At 45.7% G+C, this 15,549-nt stretch overlaps 1 protein-coding gene across 7 annotated transcripts in view; it reads left to right on the top strand.

The window, feature by feature from the left end:
- Positions 1-15,549, top strand: part of DPH6 (diphthamine biosynthesis 6) — a 370,732-nt gene that overhangs the window by 266,618 nt on the left and 88,565 nt on the right. For 6 of the 7 annotated variants that reach the window (XM_033952068.1, XM_033952065.1, XM_033952066.1 and 3 more), the window contains one exon: positions 2,341-2,500. In XM_033952068.1, coding sequence (XP_033807959.1) covers positions 2,341-2,500 — 160 coding nt within the window. Of the gene's footprint in view, positions 1-2,340; positions 2,501-12,250; positions 12,321-15,549 lie in introns of those variants that run through there. The other variant, XM_033952072.1, reaches the window with a different exon arrangement.

The following is a 15,549-nucleotide window of genomic DNA, read 5'->3' as shown; positions in this document are numbered from 1 at the left end:
CTTGTTTTAATGTTTGATAGCCTCTATACTGATAGCGCTTTATTAGATAAAAATCACTGCTCTGTAGTGCTCAGCTGTTTTTCTTTGTCTTGTATATTCTGTTTGGCATGGCTCAACTGATGCCCATCTTTGCTGTGTGTCATTACCCATTCCGGGTATTTCAAGAGAGCTTTCCCTGAGGCTAGAGGTAGTATACTGCTGGGTGACCAGAGAATTGGATCGAGGATGTGCACTAGATGTAATTTACTTAGATTTCAGCAAAGCTTTTGACATGGTTTCTCATAGGAGGCTCTTAAACTTGACAAGCTGAAGTTAGGACCCAAAACGATGAACTAGATTAGAAACTGGTTGAAAAGTATTCTGGTTTACGCCCCTCTGCTTTAATAGGGAATTTCAGCCAGGAACTGAGACTAATGTTTTTGCATGCTGGGAACTGAAGGGCTTGGTGTGTGTGAGTCAATTCCTGGATCGAGGGGGGGGGGGTATTAAGACCATTGGGGAGCTACAAAATCAAGATTCGCTCTCCCAGAAAGACCTTTTTCCTTATTTGCAAGTTAAACATTATTTGTATATTTTGGGGTTATTGCTGGATCTGCTCCCAGGGAAAACTGGTTTTAAGCAACTTCTAGTTCCTACCTTGAAGAAAGGGCTTATCTCAGCTGTTTATAGATGTTTAACTACTAACAGGGGTGCAGTGTTGAGCTTCATGAGAGATTGGGAAGCAGATCTGGGAAGATCATTATCAGTACAAGAATGGGTGAGGGTGTGGTTCCATACTAAAACGTTGGGCATAGCTCCTGCTCAGGTAGAAAATGGGTATAAGGCCCTTCTGCGGTGGTATTACACTCCTGTGCGCCTCGCAGAGAAGATCAGGGGTGACACTTTAGGGCTTTGTTGGAGGGGTTGTGGGAGGGAAGGTATATGTGCTGGGAGTGCACTGTGATTCGGAGATACTGGGTTGAGGTTTTTGAGGTCCTGTCCCACATCTAGGGTAAACGGGTTTCTGCACATTTGTATGATTTGGATCTGGAGGAGACTGAGATATGCATGGAACAGTCTCCCGGAAGAGGTGGTGGAAACAGAGACTGTGTCTGAATTCAAAAGGGCCTGGGATAGGCATGTGGGATCTCTCGGAGAGAGGAAGAGATAATTGTTACTGTGGATGGGCAGACTAGATGGACCACTTGGCCTTTATCTGCTGTCATGTTTCTATGTTTCTCTAAAATAGTACTGACTCCTGCCAGACTAGTGCTGGCAATATGTTTATGAGCAACACTGCCGAAGGGTTAGAAGGTAAGGTTTGCTTTTTTTGTGGATGATATTAAGATTTGTAACAGAGTGGACACCCCAGAGAGAGCGGAAAACATGAAAAAGGATCTTCAAAAGCTGGAAAAACAATCTAATGTCTAGCAAATACTGTGAAATTCAGTACAAAGAAGTGCAGAGTGATGCATTTGGGGAGTAGAAATCCAAGGGAGATGTATTTTCTGGGAGGCGAGAGGCTGATATACACAGATGGGGAGAGGGGCCTTGAAGTGATAGTGTCTGAGGATATGAAGGTGATGAAACAGTGTGACAAGGCAGTGGCTGTAACCAAAAGGATGCTAGAAGGGAAATTGGTAAAACTTGATAGCATAAATTGAAGTTGGAGTAGACTTTGGTGTAATGTTAGGAAATTCTTTTTTGCAGAGAGGGCGGTGGATGCCTGTAATACCCTCGCAAGGGAGGTGGTAGAGAGGAAAACAGTGATAGAATTCAAAGCATGGGTTGAAGACAGAGGATCTCTAATAAGAATATGAATGGTAGAAATTGAAGAACTAAGGCCGATACAAGGCAGATTTGCACGATCTGTGTCCCATATATAGCAACTCGATTTAGGATTGACTGGAGAGGCTTTGACGGGAGCCCCAACAATTTGGAACATGAGGGAGCTAGGTCGACTTTCACAGTATGAATCCCACAAACGATGAGATGGTTTGAAAGGGGGTATTTATATAACTGACAAGTGTATATGCACAGAAAATTGGTATCTATATTTCCATCAGTGCAATATGTGGTATATTAAGAGCCTATAAATATATATTTGAATTCAAGGAAGTATAGAGGATCTCTGAGGAAGAGGAAGGAGCTTGTAGTACTTAGTAGTTTATATGGGTGGACAAGCTAGATAGGCCATAGGTCTTTCTTTTCTATTATATTTTCTGTTTCTATTCAAATGTATTATTTAGACCCCAGTATGTGAAAGTTATTTAGGAAATTAATTTCTGGGGAGTTTGGTATTTCTCCAAAGGTCTGATGCAAAGTTTCTCACTGAGCTTCCTTTTATTATGACTTCTTTAGATTAGATCGTCAAACATGCTTATAACCCAAAGTTGTCCATGTATCAGAACCACACATACTACTGAAGATGACACTCCTTGCTCACAGGAGAAAGGGCAAGAAGGAGAGGATGCTCAACCCATCATCTGGAAATCATCAAGGACAGAATTTCTTCCAACCTGTGAGTTTTAAGCCTGGATACCATTAGAGTTGGATGCAAGAAAAACTACAGCTCCATTATTGTCTGTGTTGTCTAACACAGAGTGATGACTTTTCTCTTTCAACAATTAAGAGTTGGGGTTTCTTTGTTAGTCTACTTGAATGCATGGATATAAAGTTTAATCTTTTTCTTAAAGACTGGTGTGCAGTGGGGTGTCGCCGGTTGGGGGCCTACAAAAATTCCTAGGGTGTTCCGGTGGGAGGGAGTGGGTAATCTTGGCACAATCAGCTAATGACAATGAGATTCTCTAACCGGCGTCTGTGATTTGTGCGCCGGTTAGGTGGGGTTAGCAATTCTGTATAGGACGCCAGTCTGCGATTCTTAGCCACTTCTTAGGCAGCTGCTGAGACCGGTGTCCTATACAGAATTTCCTCCTATGTGTAGAGTTGTACTAAGTGATCATACGATATACCTGCTCTATGTAGTTTAGACCTTCAAGTTTATTTAAAATTTTATTATACTGCCTAATCAGACTTCTAGGCGGTGTACATCAATAAAAAGGATTATACAAAATACATATAGAGTTAAAACAAGGTTACAAAATTAGTAAAGAGGGACATCACAAGGGATTGTTAATTCAAAGAGCAAATAAAAAACCAAGACGAAAAGGGAAGTGGGGTAGAACTACAATGATAAGAGGAAAGAAAACAAAAAAGGGACAGACAAGAGGTAGGGAAAGACAATAGTAGAAGAGATACATTTTGTCCTTATAAGGACAGTTATAGTTAGAATGTGTCGGTAAACAGAAATGTTTTTAATTTTGATTTGAATTGATTTAAGGATGTTTCTTCTCGTAAGTAGTTTGGTATAGAGTTCCAGAGAGAGTTCAGTAACAAGAGAAGATATTAGATCGTATCATATTAATATGTTTTAAAGAAGAAATAGTAAGAAGGTTATGTGTGACTGAGCAAAGAGTTTTGATTGGGCTATATGGAATGAGAGGCCTGTTGATGAATTCTGGCTGGTTACTTAAGCGAGTTTTAAATGTTAGTAATAAGATTTTATAACAGATTCTGTGCTCTACTGATAGCCAGTGCGCTGGTGGCATGATCATAAAACTCCAAGGGAGCCAAAAAGAAGACTAGAATATGCTAATGCCAAGTTCTGGACTAATTTATTTATTTATTTTATCTTGACTTGGTCTATATCAAAGTTAACTTTAAAATTTAGCTTTTTAGATTCTATAAATTGGAAAATCTTTATTTTACCAGTTTGCCATTTACAGATTAGCATACAAATTTTATCTTCTTGACACATCAAGGACAAATATTCCTTGGTATGAAGGAACTGCATTTTTTAAAGGCCTTTTTAACATATGTTAAGGACATGTGGTAAGTGTACCGTATTTTCACGCATATAACGCGCGCGTTATACATGATTTTACAAACCGTGCATAACCTTACGCGTTGTACAAATTTTTTTTTACATAGTTCCCCCCCCCCCCCCCGCCGACGTCCGATTCACCCCCCCCCCCCCCGCAGGACCGCTCGCACCCCCACCCCGAAGGACTGCTCGCACGCACCCGCACCCCCACCCTGAAGGACCGCTCGCACCCCCACAGCCTCCCGACCGCCCCCCCCCATCATGTAGACGCTCCTACCGGTGTCCTGCTGCTTCCTCTTGGTGGTCCCGGCCCTTCTGTGAGCCCTGCGCCTGCGCTGCTTCCTCTTCCAGCGGTCCCGCCCTGTCAGAGAAAGGGCGGGACCGCCGGAAGAGGAAGCAGCGCAGGCGCAGGGCTCACAGAAGCCGGGACCGCCAAGAGGAAGTAGCAGGACACCGGTAGGAGCGTCTACATGATGGGGGGAGGCTGTGGGGGTGTGAGCGGTCCTTCAGGGTGGGGGTGCGGGTACGGGTGGGAGTGCGTGCGAGCGGTCCTTCGGGGTGGGGGTGCGGGTGCGTGCGAGCGGTCCTTCGGGGTGGGGGTGCGAGCAGTCCTGCCGGGGGGGGGGGTGAATCGGACGTCGGGGGGGCATCAGGCTTTCAGAGTGGGGACAGGACTTCAAGGGCGAAAGGAGAGTCGAGGCGGGCGAAAGGAGAGTCGGGGTGGCCAGAGGAGAGTCGGGGCGGGCGAAAGGAGAGTCGGGTGGTGACGGGAGAGTCGGGGCAGCATGCGCGGTATACGGGTGTGCGCGGTATACAAATTTTTTTTTACATATATTTTGGTTTCCCGCGCGCTATACCCGTGTGCGCGTTTTACAAGGGTGCGCGTGATCTACGTGAAAATACGGTAGATTTTATGCAGGAGCAGGATTTGGGCAGAGCACAGGGAAAATTGTGATTTATCTTTGCTTGCTTTTAATATATTGCTAGCATGGCCTAGAAGGCTTCAGAGTGGCTTACGTTAAAAATTAGAAAGTTTGAGTATTTACACTTGGGGTGGGTGGGAGATTGAGAGGATATTATTAATTCGAATAGGGTAAGGTTATTGGGAAAATTTATGTTTCTGTGTTTTATTGAATAATCATTGGGTGGGAGAAAATGGTTGGTTATATATATTTGTAAGTTGAAAAGTGCTTTATTGACTTATTATATGTTATATATTTGTGCATTGCACTATTGAAGCTTGGAAAATCAATAAAGAATTAAAAAAAATATTATAAAGTTTATTTTTTTTTAATCTTTATTCATTTTAAAACCAGGATAAAGTGCAACATATTATCAATCAATTAACTCAATATGCAGCACTCAATTTCTTCTAATGATAGAATAAATACATAACCCCCACCCCATCCCCACCCATCCTTCCTAAAAGTGTAAAAACTTTTAATATAATGCAAATGAATTAGATAAACAACCTTGCAATCCAATAATAAATTAATTACATCCCCCCTCACCCACCTATCCTGGATGCGTATAATTAAAAGGCTAAATCCAATAATCAATCTGTACAAAATTATGTCAATGGGTCCTAAACATCCTTAAATTTTTTTATAATGTCCCAATTGTATTGCTCTCATATGTTCAAATTTATAAGTTTGGCACAAGGATTCCCACCAGGGGGGTCACGTGATGGCTGGTTCCTGAGCGGACGTCTGTACACCGAGCTCCGCTCTGCTTCCCCTGACTTCCTCCCCTCCCGGCGCACTCCTGACCAGTACCAGCTTGAAAATATGCGGCACAGCCGTTGCTAGGCGCAGAGAACCGGCGGAGGGCTGAAAACGCGGCTTGCGCGCCTCGGCGGAGGAGTATGCCGCCAGCGATTTCACGGCCGACACAGTCCTTGGGGAGCCCGGCGCACAAGATGGCGGGGGACCACGTGCTGGCTGGTGAGCTTCAGGATTGAGATTCACTCTGCCTCCCTTGCATGTATTCGACTTACTCCCTTCCCGGTGTGCTTTTGATCGGCCCTTGTAAGACCCTTGACGGCGCAGTTGTTGCTAAGCGCCGGGAACCGGCCGGGGGCTGAGCACCACCAAGACTTGCATTCTCCAGCGGCGGAGTATGCCGCCAAAGGTTTCGCGGCCGACAAAGACCTCTGGGAGCCCGGCGAGCAAGATGGCGGAGACCCAAACAGACGCCGTGACGGCCCACTCCCCGGACGAGGTGATGCAGGTCTCCATGAGGCACCTTTCGCAGCTGCTTGATGAGAAACTGGCCAAGCTGCATGCCTCTATGGATGACCTTAAAGATACCCTGGTGGGGCAGGCTGCACAACTGCAACAAGTAGAGGAGCGAATATCGGCTCAAGAAGACAGGGCTGGCATAGCTGATGGCAGGCTTGCTTCTCTGGAAGCCCGGGTTTCCCAGCTGGAGGAGAAAGTGGAAGATCAGGAGAACCGGGCTCGCAGAAAGAATCTTAGATTTATTGGAATACCAGAGACTGTACAAGATTCTGAGCTTAAGCACTTGATTGAACATTGGCTGCCCAAGGAGCTCGGCTTCCCGGACGCTGAGGGACCTGTGGTAGTGGAGCGTGTTCATCGTGTGGGGCACCGGCGTGACTCGGATGGTAATAACAGACCTCGAGCTGTGCTGGCCCGCTTCCACAACTATGCTGTTAAGGCCCGCTTACTTGATCTGTTTAAGAGGGCGCGACATCTGCTGTACGAGGGCGCTAAGCTACTGATATTTCAGGATTTCTCTACTAAAGTGGCGGAGCTGAGAAGAACCTTCACGCCTTACTGCTCTCAACTGGTTTCCAGAGGAATTCGATTTGCCTTTCTCTACCCGGCTAAGGTGCGCTTGACCCATGAGAACCGCACCTTTACGGTATCTAAGGCAGAGGAGCTGAAGCGCTTCATTGAGAGTCTCCCTGCTCAGTAATGAGCTTGTTCTTCAGGGGGCATCCCTGCCAGAGGATTAGGAGAATTTTGCTTTGGGGGTGAGCCTTCGGGCCTACCATGCTTTCTCATGGACTCATCTAAGACGAGGACTATTCTTGCCTGTTTGGACTACTTTGCTGCCCTTTGGATGGAGCTTATTGGCTTGGATATGGTTGCGCTGCCGCCGGATACGTGCTGAGGGGCCTTTGGCGGTTTGCTGGCAAGATACTTGGGGAGGGGATGCTCCTACCCCTTTCAGCCGGCTTTTGAGCAGGATTGGACTTCTGATAACTATATTCTGAATCCCTCTTTGACCTGCCCAGGAGAGCTAGCTGCCTTGTTTTGTTGTGCGGGGCTGGCTGTCTTGGATCTCTTTTACTATTTTGTGACCCTCTGTGTTTGGTCTTTCTGTCCGGGGGCTGGGATGTTTTCCTGTCCTCTGTTCTCCACTGTTTTATCCTATGTTGGTTTGGTCATGGCTGCGACCGGTGCTTGTGGCGGGAGCTGCGTTGGGGGGGGGGGGGTTTGGGGGAGGGTGTGGGGGGAGTGTGAGCATCTGTGTTTGAGTGCGGTGGGTGTTGGTGGCATGGGGGTGTGGTCACCAGTGTGGATGGGGGACGAGGTGGTGGGTTTGCTGGAGGGGAGGGGGGTGGGTTATTTTGTCTGAAGGGGGGGGGGTTTGTTTGAAGAAGTTGACAGTTGAGTTGGTGGGTAGTTTGGGGTATGGAGTGCATCCTAGGAATCTGGCTCAGTCTGAATTCTTGTCTGAGTGGACGGAGCGCCGGCTCGGCTGGGAGGCTGGTGCTGCCGTCCCGTATGATCTTTGGTCTTTTTTGTGTATCTTGGATATATCTGGTTATTATGCCGGGGGTTAAGATTGCTAGCTTTAATGTAGATGGGTTGCACTCTCCTGTTAAGCATAGTAAGGTACTTCAGTACTGTAGGAAACTACAGGTGGATGTTTTGCTTCTTCAAGAGACACATCTCAACGCGTCTGAGCATGCTAAGCTCCACAGGGATTGGGTGGGTGAGCTTGTTTTTGCTTCCTTTAATAACAGACAGAGGGGTGTAGCTGTGCTTTTCCACAAGAAACATACTTGTACTATGCACAAATTGATCTCGGACCCTGAGGGCCGGTATGTAATCTGGGCAGGGGTGTTTCAGGGAACGAAATATGTTTTTTGCTCTATATATGCCCCTAATGTGTATTCTCACCGTTTTTTCTCTGTTTTAGTTGCTGCTCTTGCTCCCTTTTCCGAGTACCAACTGGTGCTCGGTGGGGATTTCAATATTACTGCTGACCCCCTAATTGACTGTAAGCCTCCCAGGCCTCGTTTATCTCAAGGGGAACACAAGGGGATCAATTTTGTCACTTCGCAGTTGGGCCTTGTGGACCTTTGGCGCACGCTCCATCCAGACGAATCCGATTTTACTTTTTACTCCCCAGTGCATAAAGCACACAGTAGATTGGATTATTTGCTAGTTGCCCCACCCCTTTTGTCCGGAGTCAGGAGAGTGATGATTGAGGATGGAGTACTTTCCGATCATCACATGGTCTGGATGGAGCTTCTTGATCACCAGGCGCCCCAGAAGACCTTGTCGGGCTGGAGAATGAATCCCACTTTGTATGAGGATAAAGATTTCCGCACTTTCTTGGTAAACCAATGGGATTCTTATCTAGCCGATAACTCCTCTTCTGATGTTTCCGAGGTGGTATACTGGGAGGCTAGTAAAGCTGTTCTAAGGGGTAAGATTATAGCTTACACCTCCCATAAGCGGAAGGCACAGGATAAGGCACTGCTGGATCTGTCCTGTCAGTTGGGCCAGGTGCGGGGGGAGCTGCATAGAAAGAGTTCTATAGCCCTCAAGAGTCAATACATGGAGCTGCGACGTCAAATTAATGATTTGCTGGCACAGAGGGCCCTAAGGGATATTCAGATGTATAAATACCGTTTACATAGGTGGGGCAACAAGGCGGGGAAGTTGTTGGCCTCATTGGTTAACCACAGGACCCGCAGGCAACATATTCCCAAAATCTGGGCTCCTGATGGCTCTGAGGCAACTTCGCCCGAGGCTATTCAACAGAGCTTTGTACAGTTTTATCAGGCTCTATATGATCGGGGGAGCTGTGACACTGAGCAGAGAGCAGAGTTTTTTCGTGGCCTTCCCCTTCCTGAGCTGTCCCAGGGCCAGAGAGATGCACTTAACGCTCCAGTGCAGGGCATTGAGATCCAGAGAGCTGTACGGGCTTTAAAGCTTGCGAAAGCTCCTGGCCCGGATGGACTGGGCCCCGAATACTACAAATTGCTGGGGGAGAGGATTATTGGTCCCTTTCAGGCTTTATGTCAGGCCATGTGTGAGGGGGGTTTGTCTCCACATCGGCTTACTCATGCTCATATTGTTGTATTACCGAAACCTGGAAGGGCGGAAGACCAGCTGGGGTCCTATCGGCCTATATCCCTGTTGAATCAAGATATTAAGCTCTTCGCGGCCATTATGGCTGCACGACTTGGCAAGGTCTTGCCCGGTCTGGTTCACCCGGACCAGGCCGGGTTTGTCCCAGGGCGGTATTCTTCTGCTAATGTTTTGCGAGCCCTATCTGTGCTTCAGAACTCGGCGCTGCTACGGAGACACCAGGGTCAGGAAAATGCCCTTATTGTCAGCCTGGATGCGGAAAAGGCATTTGATAAATTTCTCTGGGATTATCTATTCTGGATTTTACCACAGATGGGTATCATGGGGAGCTTTCTGGCCGGGGTTCGTTCACTATATGAGCAGCCGACTGCACAGATCTTGGTGAATGGGGCGCTCACCTCCTCCTTTTCCCTAGCTCGAGGCACGCGTCAGGGATGCCCGCTCTCTCCCATGCTGTTCGTATTAGCCCTTGAACCTCTAGCGATTAAGATCAGGCACACCACAAAACTGCGGGGTATACATCTGGGGACGCAAGAATTTAAAATCAATCTGTTTGCTGATGATATGCTTATATTTTTGGGGGATGTTATTACGGGAGTGCCTGCACTAATTCAGATTATCCAACAATTTGGCATGTTTTCCGGTCTGAGTATTAATTTTGAAAAGTCGGAAGCTTTGGCGGTCCACTCGCATTGTGTGGCTCATCATGACCCTTCTTTCCCATTAAAATGGTCTGGGGGCACGCTTAAATACCTGGGAGTGTTTTTGCATGCGGACCCTCGGGTGGTATATAGAAAAAATGTGTTAGACAAACTAGATGCGGTTGGAGCGCTTTGCAAGCGGTGGATGGACTTTCCGATTTCTTTTCTCGGTCGCGTTGCTCTTTTTAAGATGGTCCTTTTGCCAAAGTTGCTCTATCCTTTGCAGATGGTGCCTCTGTGGGTCACATGTAGAGATATTAGGAAATATAAAGGCATTGTTTCATCTTTCATATGGCGCTCTAAACGGGCGCGAATTGGTTACCCAAAGCTTATTAGAGAGCGGTCTCAGGGAGGGGTAAATCTCCCGGATCTTCGTCTCTACAATGTGGCGGCTTTGCTTCGTTGGGTGCACGAACTCTACACGGGTGAGACTAAGTTTGCCCCGCGGGGATTTTGGTCCATGTTGGCGGACCCGGTATCAGTGTTCAATCTCTTGAGACCCGGGGCTGGCGCTTGTGCTTCCTTGTTGCGACCTTTGCGGACCGCCTGGGGTTGGTGGCGCAGAGAAGTGGGGGGCTCGTCGGGCCCCTCCCCTTTCTTGGAGTTCGTGGCTAATCCTGCTTTCCCTGCGGGTACACATGTCTTCTTTGTGCGGGCTAGCCGATCCGGGTGCCGATTTGTTGGCCAGCTTGTGGAGCTGGGTTCGGGGCGACTGCCGGATTTTTTTGCATGTCAGGAGCACTGGGCGTGGAATGCAGGGTCCGTACTGTTCTATCTACAACTACGTAGTTATTGTTCTTCGCTTCGGCTGCCGTCCGGGGAGTTACCCACCTTTTCCCCGCTGGATAGGGCTTTCCTTTCCCTCTCCCTTGACTCTAACTCGCTATCGGCTTGGTACAAACTGGGGAGAGCTTGGAGGCCTGCTGAGGTTTTTCTGTCCCGATTGGCAGATGGCTGGAGCTCTGAGTTAGGTGAAGAGGTTACGGTTGATGAGTTGTCACAATGCTTTGCGGATGGTGCGGGGGCGACTCCTAACGTTGCTTTACATGAAATTCATCTTAAGATCGTGCATAGGGCGTATGTAACCCGCTGCGTTGGATACACTATGGGCCTGTGGCCTGATGCCTTCTGTACCCGGTGTCCTGCTCTCCAGGGGACGCTAGTGCATCATTTTTTGGAATGCTCTTTGGTGGGACCGCTGTGGGTACGTGCACTTCAAGAGGTGGAGGATGTTTTGGGGTGCTCCCTGGAATGGTCGTACAAGACTCTGCTGCTTGGTGTCACGGATCCCCTAACTGAGGCTGGTATTTCTGCGCCTTTGCAACGCTTTGTGCTGGTGGCCCTAGGGCTCGTTAAGAAGCTAATTCTGCAGCACTGGGTGGGTAGTGTGTGCCCTATGTTTCAACAATGGAGAGCTAGTATGTCCCAGATGGCGGTCTGGGAGAGGCAACGCAAGAAGGATGCCACCAGCTGGCAATCAGTGGCCTATGTGGCGTGCTGGGACTCGTTCTAAGTTGGGTCGGTTCCTTGGGATGCAAGGGGAGGGGGGTGGGGGGATTTGGGGGGAGGGGAGGGAGGTTTGTTTTCCTGTTGTTCTGTTTCAAACATGAAAATTTGTGAACTTTCATGAGAAGGCTATGTTTGAATGCCTGATCTCTGGCCTAGCTGTATTGTATACCTGATTATTGTATCTATGCTGTTATTCTCTTTTGGCTTGGTTGCTGATTGTACCTCTCGTGATTGGTTCATTCAATAAATATATTTTCAAAAAAAACAAGGATTCCCACCAAAACTATAGTTTAATCCAGGGGTCTCAAAGTCCCTCCTTGAGGGCCACAATGCAGTCGGGTTTTCAGGATTTCCCCAATGAATATGCATGAGATCTATGTGTATGTTCTGCTTTCAATGCATATTCATTGGGGAAATCCTGAAAACCCGACTGGATTGCGGCCCTCAAGGAGGGACTTTGAGATCCCTGGACTATCTATCCCAATTTTTCCAGTTTTTTTAGAATAAGTTGTATAGCGGCTCCCGTCATGATGAAAAGTATTTTGTTATGGGAAGTTATTGGACTCTTGGTCCTCATTAACATGCCAGACAGCACTGTATCATATGTCAGTGCCACTGGATTTTTCAGTATTCTGTTGATTTGACTCCAAATGGATTGCCAAAATTTAAGTATCAAGGGACAAAAGAAAAGCAGATGATCCAGTGTCCCTATATCGAGATGACAGTGCCAGCATCTATTTGACTTAGAACTATCTAATATTTGTAATCTAATAGAGGTCCAAAAACTTCTATGCAACAAAAAAAAACACATGTTTGTCTCATAGATGCTGACGCTGTACATCTCATCCTCCATTCAGTTGTTGAGTGTTGACAAAGATGACTACAACAGAACCAGTTACTCCATATCGTGGCTGATTTCTCGATACTGCTACTTGATCTAAAGCTCTGGTGTCTCTCGGTGCTGTAAATATTCTGCTGTAATTTGTGCTAATATTCTTTCTTAGGGATAGGCATGGTTCAGCTTGTTGTATTATGCATGTATTCATTCTCTTTTCTAATCACTTCTATTAGTGCAACTTGTCTATACTTTGCCTTCTTACCATATTTTTTGTACTTTGTATGTTAAAATCAATAAAAAAAATTTTGAACTGAAAAAAAATGATAAAGTTTATAATAACATAAAACAATAGATCATAAGCATTATATACAGAGAAACAAAGGAAAGAAAGAAAAGGGGAAAAACAGGAAAATTTGTGGGATGCTGGAGATAACTGGGTTCCAAATTCTTGTGTAAACAGGCGAGCTTATGCATATCGGATCTAATGCTATATATACCGCCTACAAAATCAGCGCCAAAAGAATCTGTGCTTAGCACTATTCTGTAAACTGCCTCCGGAGTTAGGCACGATTCATAGAATACACGTAGCACCCGTCTGCGCAACTTAACATTTAGGTGTACAGCACTGCATATGCCTACTAGGCTATAGAAGTGATTTGTTGTAGTAGTAATAGGTGTACACCTTCCCGGCGCCACCTTGATGCGTGAAGCGTTGGAGCTACGCTCCCATCGCTGTTCCTTCACACTGAGGGTACCTAAGTCTTGTAAAATTCTGATAGTTACTCACTTCATTCATATTATCTTGTTGGTTATTGATTTAACCTTTGTTGGGGCCACTGTTTCACCACCACTCTTGGGAACCTTTGACCGTTTTTGCCTTTTTGTGGGTCTCTTTGTAAGTTTTTCTGGCAATTTTGTTTTGGAGTTTGTTGTAAGTTGTGGTGGTAGGCACAAAATGGGCATAAATGCCTGTACCTGGATCAATCTATATCATGTTATATCCACCCAAAAATTCTTTATATAACACATGTGGGGAATCTCAGAACGCCGCCCTGTCTGATTTAGTGCAGTGTGGCAGCAATCTTCACTGGCTCACCCAATCATGTGTTTTCTTTTTTAAAATATTTTTCACTTTTTCATTTCATTTTTACTGGCAGTTTCATGTATTGTCTTAAAATTAATCTTCATACTTCATAATTACTTGTTCTCTTAACATTTCATTTCAATTCAATTTAGTTTCCATAAAGGTCAAAGCTTGTCTAATGTCGCTGTTACACTGAACCCCACCAACGTTTTTTCGCTTCTTCATCAGGACAGGGAAAGTGCCATAACTGTAACAAACAAAGCAATAGTAAATCGTGGATCAGGCATACTATGTAACAGGATGCCTAACTTTTAGGAATGCCCCTGACCTGCCAATGCCTCTCCCTGGCCACATCCCATTTTGAGATCTATGCGGTAAAATTATGTGTACCACTATAGAATACACATAGAAAGTTACATTACATTAGTGATTTCTATTTTGCCATTACCTTGCGGTTCAAGGCGGATTGCATATGAGTTGTCAGGACATTTAGGACTACATTAGGAGATGTCTGGACATTTTCGTAGGTGCTAAAGGGTGAAGTGGATTGCAAATGGGGCTTGAGATGGATCTTGCTTGAATAGCAGGGTTCTTATTTCTTTTCTGAAGGTTTTGCAGTCTGCGGTCGAGATCAGTAAGTTGGAGAGTAAGTTGGAGAGTTGTTCATGTAAATTCTAATTAGTGCCATTAATTGCTTGTGAATTGGCTATTGTCAGCTTCGGTTTGTTAATCAATTAAGTTGTGCATGCAAATCAATGTGCACAGATTTGCGCATGCAACTTTGGTCGCAGTATATAGAATCTGGGGAATTGTTTATAAAATATGCATATTTTAATGTATGCACATATTTCACGTGTGAACATTTACACTTGCTCAAGCAGATATAAATGTACATGACTTCAATTTAGGCATGATTTCTGCAGCTTTGCCCCTAGTATTTTATAAAGACACAAAGGCGCCTGATTCCCAAATCAAAAGGCAAAGAAAAACACACACTCACTCACACATTCACACTCACTCTTTCCTGCAAGATGTGCTTTTACCTGAATTATATGGTGGTAGGATCCCCTGTTCAGGAGTGATCCCAGGTGCTGTTGCCTGCTGGTGATGATGAGTGGCTGGAGACTCCCTTTTTATCTGCATGGAGTGTGGGGCCTCTCCATAGGTCTGTGGGGGGATAATCTCCATGGGAAAAGGGTTTCGGTGGAAAGTGGGGTAAGGACAGTCAGGACTAGATGCCACTTTTATGTCAGCAAGGTAGGGGGGAGGAATTGGTGACTGTTTCATGTTACCATTCCCAGTAATTCAAATAGTTTACTGCTTCTAGTAATGTAAATGTGTTACAGGTCACTAATCATACAGTGTAGAATTAGCTAAGGGCTTAACACATATTACTAAAAGAGATTCTAGTGCAAAAGGTGTATTAAGGTGGGTTATTACATCATGCTCCATCTCTGGCGGTGTTAAAATCCAGACTGAAAGCCCACTTTTTGAAGCTGCGTTTAAATCCTACCCCTGCCAACGTATTTGTCTTTCATCCCGTCAGAGGTCCCCTACCACCTCTTCATCCCCTTCCAATTCCCTTCATGAGTACTAAGTTAAGACTCCCCTTTGTCCTATGAGATTCTACCTCATCAGCCCCCTCCCCCCTTTTTAATTCCCTACATGAGCACTTGTTCTGACTCCCCTTTTATCCTGTGTGTCTGTCGTAATTAGATTGTAAGCTCTTCTGAGCAGAGATGGTCTCTTACATGTACAATGTGCACCGCTGTATTCGCCTGGTAGCACTTGTGAGTTTGTAGAGGGCATCATCTACCTTTTTCTCTTGGCTCCGTCTCCTGTATCTCTGGGCTGTGCCTCAGCTCCTCAGTTTTTTCTTTAACAAGTGAGTTGAATGATGTCTTTCTGATCTGCTCTGATTTGAATGTTTTATTTTCAGGTTTTTATCCAGACTGTGAGACTTGCAGTTCTCTAGAGTTCCCCAGTGCAATTTGAACAGCTCTACCTGTGAGAAGAGATAGGCTTTCTGGTCATAAATCTGTAGTGGAATGCAGGGCATAGTACAGGAAGTAACTGTGTTGGGTCAAATTTCAGTTGATATCTGGAGTGGCATTTAATTTTTGAAATTGCAACTGATAAAATGAGAAACATGGTTAAAAAGAAGCTAGAAGGATTTGTAGCAAAGGTTAAGACTATAAACC

This window comes from Geotrypetes seraphini, chromosome 7 (genome assembly GCF_902459505.1).
Source record: "Geotrypetes seraphini chromosome 7, aGeoSer1.1, whole genome shotgun sequence".
NCBI lineage: Eukaryota > Metazoa > Chordata > Amphibia > Gymnophiona > Dermophiidae > Geotrypetes > Geotrypetes seraphini.
This window is presented reverse-complemented; position numbering and strand designations above follow the sequence as displayed.